The following is a 17,265-nucleotide window of genomic DNA, read 5'->3' as shown; positions in this document are numbered from 1 at the left end:
TTGTCAAAATCGGCAAAAAACGACATCTCTTGAAATTCTCCATTAATCACATGGCATATTCGAAATTAAACGCTGATTTCGACTCAGTGATTGGTTTTCTCGTTTAACCAGCCATTTTAAAGATTAACGAAAACAGTGCTGTTAGCGAAACAACTTAATTTATGGTTTTTAACGTTTAGATAGAAAACTATAAAACCAATAGAAAAATAAACCTGATTTCCATGATTTTCATTCAATTCTGAATCGAAATCATGTATTTTAAGCAAAATTTGAAATTTGGCCAAAAATGAAAAAGTGGGAAGGGTGTAGCCTTCCCACTTTTGTCAAAATCGGCAAAAAACGACATCTCTTGAAATTCTCCATAAATCACATGGCATATTCGAAATTAAACGCTGATTTCGATTCAGTGATTGGTTTTCTCGTTTAACCAGCCATTTTAAAAATTAACGAAAACAGTGCTGTTAGCGAAACAACTTAATTTATTGTTTTTAACGTTTAAATAGAAAACTATAACACCAATAGAAAAATAAACCTGATTTCCATGATTTTCATTCAATTCTGAATCGAAATCATGTATTTTAAGCAAAATTTGAAATTTGGCCAAAAATGAAAAAGTGGGAAGGGTATAGCCTTCCCACTTTTGTCAAAATCGGCAAAAAACGACATCTCTTGAAATTCTCCATTAATCACATGGCATATTCGAAATTAAACGCTGATTTCGACTCAGTGATTGGTTTTCTCGTTTAACCAGCCATTTTAAAGATTAACGAAAACAGTGCTGTTAGCGAAACAACTTAATTTATGGTTTTTAACGTTTAGATAGAAAACTATAAAACCAATAGAAAAATAAACCTGATTTCCATGATTTTCATTCAATTCTGAATCGAAATCATGTATTTTAAGCAAAATTTGAAATTTGGCCAAAAATGAAAAAGTGGGAAGGGTATAGCCTTCCCACTTTTGTCAAAATCGGCAAAATACGACATCTCTTGAAATTCTCCAAAAATCACATGGCATATTCGAAATTGAACGCTGATTTCGAATTAGTCATTGGTTATCTCGTTTAACCAGCCGTTTTAAAATTTAACGAAAACAGTGCTGTTAGCGCAACAACTTAATTTATGGTTTTTAACGTTTAGATAGAAAACTATAAAACCAATAGAAAAATAAACCTGATTTCCATGATTTTCATTCAATTCTGAATCGAAATCATGTATTTTAAGCAAAATCTGAAATTTGGCCAAAAATGAAAAAGTGGGAAGGGTATAGCCTTCCCACTTTTGTCAAAATCGACAAAAAACGACATCTCTTGAAATTCTCCAAAAATCACATGGCATATTCGAAATTGAACGCTGATTTCAATTTAGTCATTGGTTATCTCGTTAAACAAGCCGTTTTAAAATTTAACGAAAACAGTGCTGTTAGCGTACCAATTCAATTTATGGTTTTTTACGGTTAGATAAAAAACTATAACACCAATAGAAAAATAAACCTGATTTCCATGATTTTCATTCAATTCTGAATCGAAATCATGTATTTTAAGCAAAATTTGAAATTTGGCCAAAAATGAAAAAGTGGGAAGGGTATAGCCTTCCCACTTTTGTCAAAATCGGCAAAAAACGACATCTCTTGAAATTCTCCATAAATCACATGGCATATTCGAAATTAAACGCTGATTTCGATTCAGTGATTGGTTTTCTCGTTTAACCAGCCATTTTAAAAATTAACGAAAACAGTGCTGTTAGCGAAACAACTTAATTTATGGTTTTTAACGTTTAGATAGAAAACTATAAAACCACTAGAAAAATAAACCTGATTTCCATGATTTTCATTCAATTCTGAATCGAAATCATGTATTTTAAGCAAAATTTGAAATTTGGCCAAAAATGAAAAAGTGGGAAGGGTATAGCCTTCCCACTTTTGTCAAAATCGGCAAAAAACGACATCTCTTGAAATTCTCCATAAATCACATGGCATATTCGAAATTAAACGCTGATTTCGACTCAGTGATTGGTTTTCTCGTTTAACCAGCCATTTTAAAAATTAACGAAAACAGTGCTGTTAGCGAAACAACTTAATTTATGGTTTTTAACGTTTAGATAGAAAACTATAAAACCAATAGAAAAATAAACCTGATTTACATGATTTTCATTCAATTCTGAATCGAAATCATGTATTTTAAGCAAAATTTGAAATTTGGCCAAAAATGAAAAAGTGGGAAGGGTATAGCCTTCCCACTTTTGTTAAAATCGGCAAAAAACGACATCTCTTGAAATTCTCCATTAATCACATGGCATATTCGAAATTAAACGCTGATTTCGACTCAGTGATTGGTTTTCTCGTTTAACCAGCCATTTTAAAGATTAACGAAAACAGTGCTGTTAGCGAAACAACTTAATTTATGGTTTTTAACGTTTAGATAGAAAACTATAAAACCAATAGAAAAATAAACCTGATTTCCATGATTTTCATTCAATTCTGAATCGAAATCATGTATTTTAAGCAAAATTTGAAATTTGGCCAAAAATGAAAAAGTGGGAAGGGTATAGCCTTCCCACTTTTGTCAAAATCGGCAAAATACGACATCTCTTGAAATTCTCCAAAAATCACATGGCATATTCGAAATTGAACGCTGATTTCGAATTAGTCATTGGTTATCTCGTTTAACCAGCCGTTTTAAAATTTAACGAAAACAGTGCTGTTAGCGCAACAACTTAATTTATGGTTTTTAACGTTTAGATAGAAAACTATAAAACCAATAGAAAAATAAACCTGATTTCCATGATTTTCATTCAATTCTGAATCGAAATCATGTATTTTAAGCAAAATCTGAAATTTGGCCAAAAATGAAAAAGTGGGAAGGGTATAGCCTTCCCACTTTTGTCAAAATCGACAAAAAACGACATCTCTTGAAATTCTCCAAAAATCACATGGCATATTCGAAATTGAACGCTGATTTCAATTTAGTCATTGGTTATCTCGTTAAACAAGCCGTTTTAAAATTTAACGAAAACAGTGCTGTTAGCGTACCAATTCAATTTATGGTTTTTTACGGTTAGATAAAAACTATAACACCAATAGAAAAATAAACCTGATTTCCATGATTTTCATTCAATTCTGAATCGAAATCATGTATTTTAAGCAAAATTTGAAATTTGGCCAAAAATGAAAAAGTGGGAAGGGTATAGCCTTCCCACTTTTGTCAAAATCGGCAAAAAACGACATCTCTTGAAATTCTCCATAAATCACATGGCATATTCGAAATTAAACGCTGATTTCGATTCAGTGATTGGTTTTCTCGTTTAACCAGCCATTTTAAAAATTAACGAAAACAGTGCTGTTAGCGAAACAACTCAATTTATGGTTTTTAACGTTTAGATAGAAAACTATAAAACCAATAGAAAAATAAACCTGATTTCCATGATTTTCATTCAATTCTGAATCGAAATCATGTATTTTAAGCAAAATTTGAAATTTGGCCAAAAATGAAAAAGTGGGAAGGGTATAGCCTTCCCACTTTTGTCAAAATCGGCAAAATACGACATCTCTTGAAATTCTCCAAAAATCACATGGCATATTCGAAATTGAACGCTGATTTCGAATTAGTCATTGGTTATCTCGTTTAACCAGCCGTTTTAAAATTTAACGAAAACAGTGCTGTTAGCGCAACAACTTAATTTATGGTTTTTAACGTTTAGATAGAAAACTATAAAACCAATAGAAAAATAAACCTGATTTCCATGATTTTCATTCAATTCTGAATCGAAATCATGTATTTTAAGCAAAATCTGAAATTTGGCCAAAAATGAAAAAGTGGGAAGGGTATAGCCTTCCCACTTTTGTCAAAATCGACAAAAAACGACATCTCTTGAAATTCTCCAAAAATCACATGGCATATTCGAAATTGAACGCTGATTTCGATTTAGTCATTGGTTATCTCGTTAAACAAGCCGTTTTAAAATTTAACGAAAACAGTGCTGTTAGCGTACCAATTCAATTTATGGTTTTTTACGGTTAGATAAAAAACTATAACACCAATAGAAAAATAAACCTGATTTCTATGATTTTCATTCAATTCTGAATCGAAATCATGTATTTTAAGCAAAATTTGAAATTTGGCCAAAAATGAAAAAGTGGGAAAGGGTGTTTTTATGTCAAAATCGGCAAAAACCGACATCTCTTGAAATTCTCCATAAATACTCATGGCATATTCGAAATTAAACGCTGATTTCGATTTGTTAGTTGCGTTTTAAACGAAATTTGTGGTTGAAATATAAATTTGGAAAAAAAGTGGGAAGGGTATAGCCTTCCCACTTTTGTCAAAATCGGCAAAAAATACGACATCTCTTGAAATTCTCCAAAAATCACATGGCATATTCGAAATTGAACGCTGATTTCGAATTAGTCATTGGTTATCTCGTTTAACCAGCCGTTTTAAAATTTAACGAAAACAGTGCTGTTAGCGCAACAACTTAATTTATGGTTTTTAACGTTTAGATAGAAAACTATAAAACCAATAGAAAAATAAACCTGATTTCCATGATTTTCATTCAATTCTGAATCGAAATCATGTATTTTAAGCAAAATCTGAAATTTGGCCAAAAATGAAAAAGTGGGAAGGGTATAGCCTTCCCACTTTTGTCAAAATCGGCAAAAAACGACATCTCTTGAAATTCTCCAAAAATCACATGGCATATTCGAAATTGAACGCTGATTTCGATTTAGTCATTGGTTATCTCGTTAAACAAGCCGTTTTAAAATTTAACGAAAACAGTGCTGTTAGCGCAACAACTTAATTTATGGTTTTTAACGTTTAGATAGAAAACTATAAAACCAATAGAAAAATAAACCTGATTTCCATGATTTTCATTCAATTCTGAATCGAAATCATGTATTTTAAGCAAAATCTGAAATTTGGCCAAAAATGAAAAAGTGGGAAGGGTATAGCCTTCCCACTTTTGTCAAAATCGGCAAAAAACGACATCTCTTGAAATTCTCCATAAATCACATGGCATATTCGAAATTAAACGCTGATTTCGATTCAGTGATTGGTTTTCTCGTTTAACCAGCCATTTTAAAAATTAACGAAAACAGTGCTGTTAGCGCAACAACTTAATTTATGGTTTTTAACGTTTAGATAGAAAACTATAAAACCAATAGAAAAATAAACCTGATTTCCATGATTTTCATTCAATTCTGAATCGAAATCATGTATTTTAAGCAAAATTTGAAATTTGGCCAAAAATGAAAAAGTGGGAAGGGTATAGCCTTCCCACTTTTTTCTAAAATCGGCAAAAAGCATCTCTTGAAATTCTCCATAAATCAATGGCATATTCGAAATTAAAGCTGATTTCGTTCAGTGTGTTTTCTCGTTTAACCAGCCATTTTATTTTAAAATTAACGAAAACAGTGCTGTTAGCGAAACAACTTAATTTATGGTTTTTAACGTTTAGATAAAAACTATAAAACCAATAGAAAAAAAAACCTAATTTCCATAATTTTTTTTTAATTTTAAAAAAAAAAAAAAAATTTTTAAAAAAATTTAAAAATTAAAAAAAAAAAAAAAAAAAAAAAAAAAAAATACTCTTATTTTTTTAAAAAAAAAAAAAAAATCTCTTGAAATTCTCCAATAAATCACATGGCATATTCGAAATTGAACGCTGATTTCGATTTATTAGTCATTGGTTATCTCGTTTAACCAGCCGTTTTAAAATTTAACGAAAACAGTGCTGTTAGCGCAACAATTTAATTTATGGTTTTTAACGTTTAGATAGAAAACTATAAAACACCAATAGAAAAATAAACCTGATTTCCATGATTTTCATTCAATTCTGAATCGAAATCATGTATTTTAAGCAAAATTTGAAATTTGGCCAAAAATGAAAAAGTGGGAAGGGTATAGCCTTCCCACTTTTGTCAAAATCGGCAAAAAACGACATCTCTTGAAATTCTCCAAAAATCACATGGCATATTCGAAATTGAACGCTGATTTCGATTTAGTCATTGGTTATCTCGTTTAACCAGCCAGCCGTTTTAAAATTTAACGAAAACAGTGCTGTTAGCGCAACAACTTAATTTATGGTTTTTAACGTTTAGATAAAAACTATAAACACCAATAGAAAAATAAACCTGATTTCCATGATTTTCATTCAATTCTGAATCGAAATCATGTATTTTAAGCAAAATTTGAAATTTGGCCAAAAATGAAAAAGTGGGAAGGGTATAGCCTTCCCACTTTTGTCAAAATCGGCAAAAAACGACATCTCTTGAAATTCTCCATAAATCACATGGCATATTCGAAATTGAACGCTGATTTCGAATTAGTCATTGGTTATCTCGTTTAACCAGCCGTTTTAAAATTTAACGAAAACAGTGCTGTTAGCGCAACAACTTAATTTATGGTTTTTAACGGTTTAGATAGAAAACTATAAAACCAATAGAAAAATAAACCTGATTTCCATGATTTTCATTCAATTCTGAATCGAAATCATGTATTTTAAGCAAAATTTGAAATTTGGCCAAAAATAAAAAGTGGGAAGGGTATAGCCTTCCCACTTTTGTCAAAATCGGCAAAATACGACATCTCTTGAAATTCTCCAAAAATCACATGGCATATTCGAAATTGAACGCTGATTTCGAATTAGTCATTGGTTATCTCGTTTAACCAGCCGTTTTAAAATTTAACGAAAACAGTGCTGTTAGCGCAACAATTCAATTTATGGTTTTTAACGTTTAGATAGAAAACTATAAAACCAATAGAAAAATAAACCTGATTTCCATGATTTTCATTCAATTCTGAATCGAAATCATGTATTTTAAGCAAAATTTGAAATTTGGCCAAAAATGAAAAAGTGGGAAGGGTATAGCCTTCCCACTTTTGTCAAAATCGGCAAAATACGACATCTCTTGAAATTCTCCAAAAATCACATGGCATATTCGAAATTGAACGCTGATTTCGAATTAGTCATTGGTTATCTCGTTTAACCAGCCGTTTTAAAATTTAACGAAAACAGTGCTGTTAGCGCAACAACTTAATTTATGGTTTTTAACGTTTAGATAGAAAACTATAAAACCAATAGAAAAATAAACCTGATTTCCATGATTTTCATTCAATTCTGAATCGAAATCATGTATTTTAAGCAAAATTTGAAATTTGGCCAAAAATGAAAAAGTGGGAAGGGTATAGCCTTTTTTCGCATATTTTTTTTTTTAAAATTTTTTTATAATAGCCTTCCCACTTTTGTCAAAATCGGCAAAATACGACATCTCTTGAAATTCTCCAAAAATCACATGGCATATTCGAAATTGAACGCTGATTTCGAATTAGTCATTGGTTATCTCGTTTAACCAGCCGTTTTAAAATTTAACGAAAACAGTGCTGTTAGCGCACCAACTTAAATTTATGGTTTTTTACGTTTAGATAGAAAACTATAAAACCAATAGAAAAATAAACCTGATTTCCATGATTTTCATTCAATTCTGAATCGAAATCATGTATTTTAAGCAAAATTTGAAATTTGGCCAAAAATGGCCAAAAAAAAAGTGGGAAGGGTATAGCCTTCCCACTTTTGTCAAAATCGGCAAAATACGACATCTCTTGAAATTCTCCAAAAATCACATGGCATATTCGAAATTGAACGCTGATTTCGAATTAGTCATTGGTTATCTCGTTTAACCAGCCGTTTTAAAATTTAACGAAAACAGTGCTGTTAGCGCAACAACTTAATTTATGGTTTTTAACGTTTAGATAGAAAACTATAAAACCAATAGAAAAATAAACCTGATTTCCATGATTTTCATTCAATTCTGAATCGAAATCATGTATTTTAAGCAAAATTTGAAATTTGGCCAAAAATGAAAAAGTGGGAAGGGATTAGCCTTCCCACTTTTGTCAAAATCGGCAAAATACGACATCTCTTGAAATTCTCCATAAATCACATGGCATATTCGAAATTGAACGCTGATTTCGAATTAGTCATTGGTTATCTCGTTTAACCAGCCGTTTTAAAATTTAACGAAAACAGTGCTGTTAGCGCAACAACTTCAATTTATGGTTTTTAACGTTTAGATAGAAAACTATAAAACCAATAGAAAAATAAACCTGATTTCCATGATTTTCATTCAATTCTGAATCGAAATCATGTATTTTAAGCAAAATTTGAAATTTGGCCAAAAATGAAAAAGTGGGAAGGGTATAGCCTTCCCACTTTTGTCAAAATCGGCAAAAAACGACATCTCTTGAAATTCTCCATAAATCACATGGCATATTCGAAATTAAACGCTGATTTCGATTCAGTCATTGGTTTTCTCTTTAAACTAGCCGTTTTAAAAATTAACGAAAACAGTGCTGTTAGCGCAACAACTTAATTTATGGTTTTTAACGTTTAGATAAAAAACTATAAAACCAATAGAAAAATAAACCTGATTTCCATGATTTTCATTCAATTCTGAATCGAAATCATGTATTTTAAGCAAAATTTGAAATTTGGCCAAAAATGAAAAAGTGGGAAGGGTATAGCCTTCCCACTTTTGTCAAAATCGGCAAAATACGACATCTCTTGAAATTCTCCATAAATCACATGGCATATTCGAAATTGAACGCTGATTTCGAATTAGTCATTGGTTATCTCGTTTAACCAGCCGTTTTAAAATTTAACGAAAACAGTGCTGTTAGCGCAACAACTTAATTTATGGTTTTTAACGTTTAGATAGAAAACTATAAAACCAATAGAAAAATAAACCTGATTTCCATGATTTTCATTCAATTCTGAATCGAAATCATGTATTTTAAGCAAAATTTGAAATTTGGCCAAAAATGAAAAAGTGGGAAGGGTATAGCCTTCCACTTTTGTCAAAAGAGCATTTTAAACTCCAAAATACATGCTGAAAATTGAATTAGTCATTGGTTTATATAAAATTAGCGAAACACTAAAAATAAAATTTTATTTTTAATTTTGATCAAATCTGTATTTTAAGAAAAATTTGAATAAAAAGTGGGGATAGCCTTCCCACTTTTGTCAAAATCGGCAAAAAACGACATCTCTTGAAATTCTCCATAAATCACATGGCATATTCGAAATTGAACGCTGATTTCGAATTAGTCATTGGTTATCTCGTTTAACCAGCCGTTTTAAAATTTAACGAAAACAGTGCTGTTAGCGCAACAACTTAATTTATGGTTTTTAACGTTTAGATAAAAAACTATAAAACCAATAGAAAAATAAACCTGATTTCCATGATTTTCATTCAATTCTGAATCGAAATCATGTATTTTAAGCAAAATTTGAAATTTGGCCAAAAATGAAAAAGTGGGAAGGGTATAGCCTTCCCACTTTTGTCAAAATCGGCAAAAAACGACATCTCTTGAAATTCTCCATAAATCACATGGCATATTCGAAATTGAACGCTGATTTCGAATTAGTCATTGGTTATCTCGTTAAACCAGCCGTTTTAAAATTTAACGAAAACAGTGCTGTTAGCGCAACAACTTAATTTATGGTTTTTAACGTTTAGATAGAAAACTATAAAACCAATAGAAAAATAAACCTGATTTCCATGATTTTCATTCAATTCTGAATCGAAATCATGTATTTTAAGCAAAATTTGAAATTTGGCCAAAAATGAAAAAGTGGGAAGGGTATAGCCTTCCCACTTTTGTCAAAATCGGCAAAAAACGACATCTCTTGAAATTCTCCAAAAATCACATGGCATATTCGAAATTGAACGCTGATTTCGATTTAGTCATTGGTTATCTCGTTAAACCAGCCGTTTTAAAATTTAACGAAAACAGTGCTGTTAGCGCACCAATTCAATTTATGGTTTTTTACGGTTAGATAAAAAACTATAACACCAATAGAAAAATAAACCTGATTTCCATGATTTTCATTCAATTCTGAATCGAAATCATGTATTTTAAGCAAAATTTGAAATTTGGCCAAAAATGAAAAAGTGGGAAGGGTATAGCCTTCCCACTTTTGTCAAAATCGGCAAAAAACGACATCTCTTGAAATTCTCCATAAATCACATGGCATATTCGAAATTGAACGCTGATTTCGAATTAGTCATTGGTTATCTCGTTAAACCAGCCGTTTTAAAATTTAACGAAAACAGTGCTGTTAGCGCACCAATTCAATTTATGGTTTTTTACGGTTAGATAAAAACTATAACACCAATAGAAAAATAAACCTGATTTCCATGATTTTCATTCAATTCTGAATCGAAATCATGTATTTTAAGCAAAATTTGAAATTTGGCCAAAAATGAAAAAGTGGGAAGGGTATAGCCTTCCCACTTTTGTCAAAATCGGCAAAATACGACATCTCTTGAAATTCTCCATAAATCACATGGCATATTCGAAATTGAAACGCTGATTTCGATTTAGTCATTGGTTATCTCGTTTAACCAGCCGTTTTAAAATTTAACGAAAACAGTGCTGTTAGCGCAACAACTTAATTTATGGTTTTTAACGTTTAGATAAAAACTATAACAACCAATAGAAAAATAAACCTGATTTCCATGATTTTCATTCAATTCTGAATCGAAATCATGTATTTTAAGCAAAATTTGAAATTTGGCCAAAAATGAAAAAGTGGGAAGGGTATAGCCTTCCCACTTTTGTCAAAATCGGCAAAAAACGACATCTCTTGAAATTCTCCATAAATCACATGGCATATTCGAAATTAAACGCTGATTTCGATTTAGTGATTGGTTATTCTCGTTTAACCAGCCATTTTAAAATTTAACGAAAACAGTGCTGTTAGCGCAACAACTTAATTTATGGTTTTTAACGTTTAGATAAAAAACTATAAAACCAATAGAAAAATAAACCTGATTTCCATGATTTTCATTCAATTCTGAATCGAAATCATGTATTTTAAGCAAAATTTGATATTTGGCCAAAAATGAAAAAGTGGGAAGGGTATAGCCTTCCCACTTTTGTCAAAATCGGCAAAATACGACATCTCTTGAAATTCTCCAAAAATCACATGGCATATTCGAAATTGAACGCTGATTTCGAATTAGTCATTGGTTATCTCGTTTAACCAGCCGTTTTAAAATTTAACGAAAACAGTGCTGTTAGCGAAACAACTTAATTTATGGTTTTTAACGTTTAGATAGAAAACTATAAAACCAATAGAAAAATAAACCTGATTTCCATGATTTTCATTCAATTCTGAATCGAAATCATGTATTTTAAGCAAAATTTGAAATTTGGCCAAAAATGAAAAAGTGGGAAGGGTATAGCCTTCCCACTTTTGTCAAAATCGGCAAAATACGACATCTCTTGAAATTCTCCATAAATCACATGGCATATTCGAAATTGAACGCTGATTTCGATTTAGTCATCGATATTTTCCTGTTTAGTATTACCCTCTTCAAATTTCAAAGAGCAGACTAAAGTGTTTCGTAACAAGTCGACATGCTAAACAAATAATAAATATTGGCTAACTTAACTTAAATGTTTGCAACTTTGCTTCTGAGGTAAATTCTAGAAAGTAATGTAACACATCGTGCAATTTAACTTTTTTGCTTAATCGTAGTAGGTGATCATGTTTGTTTGTTACCTTGGTTGTTGGACCGTCAAAAGTTCCAGAAACAGTACAGGCGCTCTCTCGATTAGACCTTTACGCAGGTTTCTATCTTCGAAACAAACTCGACCTCCAGTGAATCACTACGAAATTCTGGGATTGACCTCCAAGTCTACACAAACAGAAATCAAAGCTTCGTTTTATAAATTGTCAAAAGTTTTCCATCCAGATGTGAGTGACCAAAGTGAAGAATCTGCTGTCAAATTTAGGCAGATCTCTACTGCTTATGAAATCCTTGGAAACCTGAAGCTTCGTAAAATGTATGATAAAGGACTTCTGCCACGTGATGGTTCCCTTTCCCATGGAGTTGATGTGGTGTATGAAGAAAGTGAAACAAAATCACCATTTAAGAAGACTAGATCACAACCAGCTACAGGACGAACAACAGTTTATGACTATGACCAATGGTCTAGACTTCATTATGGGACTACATTGAATAGAAGAACTGTAGCAAAAGAGAGATGGCAGGCTAAAAATAATGCAAAAATAAATGAAACTGAATTTAAAAAATCAGACAATGCTATTGCATTTGTTTTATTAGGCATAATCATTTTGGCTGGACTCCACATGGTAGGAAAAACTAACTATGATGAAATAAAAGAAAATTACAAGGGGCCATAATGTTTTTTGGTTTGTGTACAGTTGAACCAACTATTGATGTTTGTAGGCCTTTAAATACAAGACAAAGAAAAACAGAAGACTGCTTCAAATATTGTAAACCTTCAATTATAAGCAGGATGTTTCCAACTTACATCCTAGGGTTATATACATTAGAATTTGGATAGATAGGGTAGGGCATACTAGAAGCATTGTTTGGGGGGAAGATTGGATAGGGAAGATTTCCAGGAGCATTATGGATAGGGTAAGGAGGAATAGGATTGGTGCTTGAAGAATGAGTGACATAGCTTGGAGGTGGTGGAGCTGGCCTTATATGGGTTGAAATGCCGTGCTGCTGAACAGTATGTTTTTGCTTTGCCACAAGCTCTTTCATCTTATCAGCTTTAACTTTCCGTAGATGAGCCATCTTCCTTCTCTGCTGAAATTCTTCAACAAAAGTATCCACATCCAATGACTTGTCAAGAAATTTTTCAGCAAGCTTTTCAGATTCTTCGTCAGCTTGCAATGTAGCAGATTGAAGTAAACCAAGCGCTGTATCAAGTGTAATGCTTTCTCCTTGCCCCACCATCTCTTTTTCTTCTAGACTTTTTTCTAGCTGAGAACCAATCTGATAGAGCTCCACTAGTTTTTGCTTTCCAGAACTAATTTTAGGTTCCCAAGTTAAGTTGTATTCTGCTAAAGATTTGTTGCTTGCTAGTAGCATATCTTTTTCTCCTTCTTGTTGCTTGACCTAGAAAAGGAAAATTTAATCATTATTCTATTAAAATAAATAAAATAAAAAATTTAGTAACTAGCAGTGATTACTATATATACATATATATATATATATATTTTTACCAACTGAGAATCGCGAATGATAAACTCTAGGCGGGCGTCTTCGTTTAAAAGTTCTTTCAATTCAGATGAATTACAATGTTGCAGGAGTCCCATCACGGTGACCGTTCGAGGATCGTCCACTTCAATTAGCATTTTAATAAAAAGCTTATGATCAAATATATTAATTATTATAACAATTATGACTAATCATTATAATCAACTCACTTGTTTTTGTTGAACAGCGAAGTACCATACATACATCAACATGGCCTAACACACAAAAAAATAAAAGAGATCCTGGAGTTGGCTCTCAGCGACAGCTGGGGGTAACAATTGACATTAACCATGTTTTTCCCCCTCTGTATCGAAACGTCCTTGGAAGAGAACAAACGATTGTTAACCGGTTTGAGGCTTTAAATCCGATTTCATTTAAATTTTAGAGTTCGATTTTATAAAAAGTTATATTTTAATATCGTTTTCAATGGCTTCAGGTGTAGCAAAGAAAAACTGCAACTTATTTTGCAGAATGCCTCTCATAATCTCATATCAATAACTTCTTTTGAGAAAATTGTCTCTTTTGCAGCGTATATCTTGATAAATAACCATGCCCTAGAAAATAGTTCGTGAATTTCAAAAGCAGATTTTTTTTCCTGTTGTACTGTACCATGTCAGGAAAATTGAAGCCAAATAAATATCAATAATCAAGAACGATACATCTAACTGTGGTTGTATACCTTTTGTTTTATTGTTAGATGTCGTGGACCGCATTCATACAGAATAAGGAAATGGAATACGTGGTGGTCTTAGTCTAAGAAGTCTCTACACGCAGGCAAACGATCACACTATAAAGGTGAGAATCTACGCAGTGCCCAGACGCACGGAATAATAATATTTGTATAAGCTAACTTTACTACAATGCTACTTTTGTGTACCTTACTGATAGTTTATGGTGACAGAAAACACTGTTACGATTGCCGAGAATATGACCGTACAGCACGCAGTGAGGATGACGTTTCCAAATATCTATTTTCTTAATTCTATGCCTATTCAGACAGTAACTACCGAAACAATTTCTTCGATTTTGGAACCCGATTGTCCGTCTGTGAAGATCGATTTAGGCTAGTTGTAGGCTTAATCTTCACTTCCTTGTCAGCAGAATTGGTTCCTTTGTTTACGGTGACCAGCCGAACAGCAGAAGTGGTCTTCTTACTTTTATGTTTCGGTGGATTCTTTTTACCCAATTCTTTTTCATCTTCAAATTCTGAGAGAGTATCTTCTGCATTTAAATCATTTGAATCGGAGGCAACAAAACTTCTATTACGCATTACAGCAGACTTCCGTGCTACTAGGACGCCAAGAACAGCTTCTGTGGAGCCTAGTTCTCCGGACGTATCTCTCGCGTACTGGCTATTCGGACGGACTTCTTCAGAATCTATCTTGTTCCTTTCTATGGGATCTCTTCTGACTTCCTTCGAAATTTTACGCTTGGACTTCTTCCTTCTTCGACGTGCCCTTATTGTTCTAAAGAGAATGAAACGATACCACCGCTGGATTTTGATAGCAGCTTTTTCGCGAATCTGGTCTTCTATTTGCCGTCGTAGCACTTCTTCAGCTTCCTTTTGGCGTTGTTCCATAACTATGTCGTAATCTATTGTCACGATTGCTAAGGCATCTTCTAACTCTTGAAGTTGTTTCCTTTCAAGTGAAACTTCACGTTTCAGATTATCTACTTCCTCTTGACGTTGGCGAATATCTTCATTCATTTTGATCGTCATCGTTTCTATTTCTTGCTTCCGTTCTTCACTAAGCAATCATAAAATTAGAAAGATAAAAAAAAACTATTGATATCAAAACTATTTATTAGTAACTTACCAACATTTCGTTAACTGATTTTCAGTGATGGCATTCTCCTTTATAAGGTTGGCAAGCTGAGCGCTCAGAAGTTCAAAATGAAGTTTTTGTTCCTCGAGCGGTTTCTGATTTTTTGAATCCCATTCTTTTCTTGCCATTTCTCTGCATTCTCTAAAAAAATAAATAAAAAAAAAATAATAAAAGAAAATAAATATTAAAATTACAACTAAATAAAATACACGAGCGCACAGTTCTGCCTTCGTTAAGACGTAAGTTTGAAAATTTTAAACTGTACTTTGCCAGGCGGAGACAACTAGTCGTCCGTTCTTCCGTCTCTCGCAAACGGGTTTTCAGATCTTGAATGAGATCAAATCGAGATTGCAACTCTGACCTTTGAAAAGCTTCCTCGTGTTCTCGATCCACCTTCAGTTGGCGTAATCGGGTTTCCATTCTTTCTCGCTCTTCCCGGAGCCGTGGCAGCCTTGTCCGACATCCATCCACCGTCTGTCCCTTTGCTATCTCGTCCGCTACGTACTGAGCAAATCTATTCACTGCATCAACCATTTCGTCCATCGACTGATTACAGGTCGATATTTCAGTAATTTCTTCGTTTTCCGTACAAAGTGGAAAGGGTGCTTTAAGCCACCGATAGAATCTCTCCTGCAATGGTTCATCACCTGGTTGTTTTGTTAATTGCAACACCACTTTGATATTGTTTTGCATGTCTTTCAAGATATTAATCAGAACCTGGCGATTATCCATATCTGCTTTTCCTTATTATAACAGCACTAAATAAAGATAAGCATAGTTGATTTCATGTTGCCATGCCAACTGAATCCTTACCCCTCGAGTTTGCGTCGTAAGCGTAGCGTAAGAACAATTAGTCATTGTGACAAGGAAACATTTTAATTTTTTTGCATAGAACATACCTTAGTAAATTTTAGCAATTATGAGGCCCACCCCACATTATTTAATCGTGACACCTAACTTCAACAAAACCCGTTTGCTAAAACCATGCATGAGCTATAACAATGAACAGCCGTACAATTTGCATCAGCCATTCGACTATAGGGGATGGTAAGGATTCATTCCGAAACCAAGGACGTAAAAACCACATGTTCCACACGACGAAATATGCATCGAAAGACGAAAGAACTGACCACAAAGCCGACATGTAAATAACAGCTGTGCATGGGATGCAGTGTCCTTCTAAGGAATTGTAACCTGGAATCAGTTACAGTCAAATGTTCGTAAACAGCAACCAATAAATTCATCAAAATGTTCGAAAACGGAATAAGATATGAAATGTTACCTCGTCCGTTGGCGAATCACATAAATGAAGTATAACCACAAACACCTGTGTACCTTACCAATGCTTTACAACTAATAATTGTGGACAGCTTGATTGTGTTGTATTCAACAGCATCAAATTGTTTGGCAACAGTACAGAAACTGCACTGCCTTATCTGCTTGCATGCACCATTATTAGAGTTTAACAATGCAAGCTTCATACAAACCAATTGAAATTTGAGCTTTTTGAAAACAGCATACAAAAGCCATCAGATATTTTTACAAACAAATAGATTCATGTTATAAATCCTCTTTTGGAAAGTATGGACCATTCAGTAAATGTTCAGGGACCTCATCCATTGTGTTTGACTTTTTAAAGAAGCCACGGCGCAAAAGGAAGTTGTTGCACTCCTCTCTTGAAAATTCTGAAATATCAACCTTCTCCACGACTTCATCGAATTCATTCAAAAGGAGAAGAGAGGGAGGTGCACCTGGAATGGACTTGAACAGCACATTGTGACTGTCAAACAAAAGCAGTCAAGGAAAACATCCTTATCATAGATACTTCAGATTATAGCTAAAACAAGTTGTTTTGTCAAAAGGATACAATAACTCAACATCCTCGTAAATGAATTTCTTCACCTGAGGAAGCCTGTTCAGACGTCACCCACCACAGCTCTATGAAATAAAGCAAGTGTAAATTTTTATGTTTGGAATTGTATTAATATTACATAAATTGGTAATGCTTACCTCAATTCTAGCCTTGACTACATTGGTGCTTTGTAACTCATCGGCTAATGCAATGCATGACAAAAGAAATACACTTGCAATGAAACTCAGATTAGGAGAACGCATGACTGTAGAAGTGACGTGACGACTTAGAAAGACGATTGCTTTAAATTTTTCTTACAGACTAGTATGCATCAGGTTGGGAACCGACAAAATGAAATGGGCGGCAAGAAAACCCTTGTATCGCGGTTTTCACGAGTGACAATAGCTGGTGAGCTGTCGGGCTACGTCTGCCAATCCCACCCATTTTATCTCGTAGAACCAATCAGCGAAGGCTACCTGAAAAGTCAATGGATTTACATCATGAAGGCTA

The 17,265-nt window shown here is 33.2% G+C and overlaps 3 protein-coding genes across 5 annotated transcripts; 1 reads left to right on the top strand and 2 right to left on the bottom strand.

Annotated features, from left to right (window-relative positions):
- Nucleotides 1-11,320: 11,320 nt before the first annotated feature.
- On the top strand, nt 11,321-12,286 carry LOC116931272 (dnaJ homolog subfamily C member 30, mitochondrial). Of its 2 annotated transcripts, none has more exons than XM_032938852.2 (2): nt 11,321-11,481; nt 11,541-12,286. In XM_032938852.2, the coding sequence occupies exon 2, from the start codon at nt 11,550-11,552 to the stop codon at nt 12,207-12,209; it is 660 nt and encodes a 219-aa protein (XP_032794743.2). In that variant the 5' UTR covers nt 11,321-11,481; nt 11,541-11,549; the 3' UTR covers nt 12,210-12,286. The 2 variants fall into 2 exon arrangements, with proteins under 2 accessions (XP_032794743.2, XP_032794744.2); XM_032938853.2 differs by having other exon boundaries at nt 11,341-11,481; nt 11,544-12,286.
- On the bottom strand, nt 12,090-13,381 carry LOC116931271 (vacuolar protein sorting-associated protein 37B). Of its 2 annotated transcripts, none has more exons than XM_032938850.2 (3): nt 13,248-13,381; nt 13,044-13,187; nt 12,090-12,936 (listed from the first exon to the last, which is right to left on the bottom strand). In XM_032938850.2, exons 1-3 carry the CDS (start codon nt 13,287-13,289, stop codon nt 12,337-12,339), a joined length of 786 nt encoding a protein of 261 aa, XP_032794741.1. In that variant the 5' UTR covers nt 13,290-13,381; the 3' UTR covers nt 12,090-12,336. The 2 variants fall into 2 exon arrangements, with proteins under 2 accessions (XP_032794741.1, XP_032794742.1); XM_032938851.2 differs by having other exon boundaries at nt 13,044-13,162; nt 13,248-13,353.
- Nucleotides 13,382-16,263: 2,882 nt separating this feature from the next.
- LOC116931277 (selenoprotein M-like) lies at nt 16,264-17,169 on the bottom strand. Its single transcript, XM_032938858.2, has 3 exons — nt 16,914-17,169; nt 16,771-16,841; nt 16,264-16,683 (listed from the first exon to the last, which is right to left on the bottom strand). The coding sequence occupies exons 1-3, from the start codon at nt 17,016-17,018 to the stop codon at nt 16,464-16,466; spliced, it is 396 nt and encodes a 131-aa protein (XP_032794749.1). The 5' UTR covers nt 17,019-17,169; the 3' UTR covers nt 16,264-16,463.
- Between the last annotated feature and the right edge of the window lie 96 nt (nt 17,170-17,265).

Source organism: Daphnia magna, linkage group LG9, assembly GCF_020631705.1.
Source record: "Daphnia magna isolate NIES linkage group LG9, ASM2063170v1.1, whole genome shotgun sequence".
In the NCBI taxonomy this organism is placed as follows: Eukaryota; Metazoa; Arthropoda; class Branchiopoda; order Diplostraca; family Daphniidae; genus Daphnia; species Daphnia magna.
Note: the sequence above shows the minus strand (reverse complement) of the source record. Positions and strands in the feature narration are given on the sequence as shown.

What these genes read in the sequence shown, in the direction of transcription:
- LOC116931272 (XM_032938852.2), top strand. Translation starts at nt 11,550, where the DNA reads ATGTTTGTTTGTTACCTTGGTTGTTGGACCGTCAAAAGTTCCAGAAAC.
- LOC116931271 (XM_032938850.2), bottom strand. Translation starts at nt 13,289, where the DNA reads ATGTTGATGTATGTATGGTACTTCGCTGTTCAACAAAAACAA. An exon ending in TCGCTGTTCAACAAAAACAA is followed by an intron (nt 13,188 to 13,247) that starts GTGAGTTGATTA and finishes TTTGATCATAAG; the next exon opens with CTTTTTATTAAAATGCTAAT. An exon ending in TCATTCGCGATTCTCAGTTG is followed by an intron (nt 12,937 to 13,043) that starts GTAAAAATATAT and finishes TTCCTTTTCTAG; the next exon opens with GTCAAGCAACAAGAAGGAGA.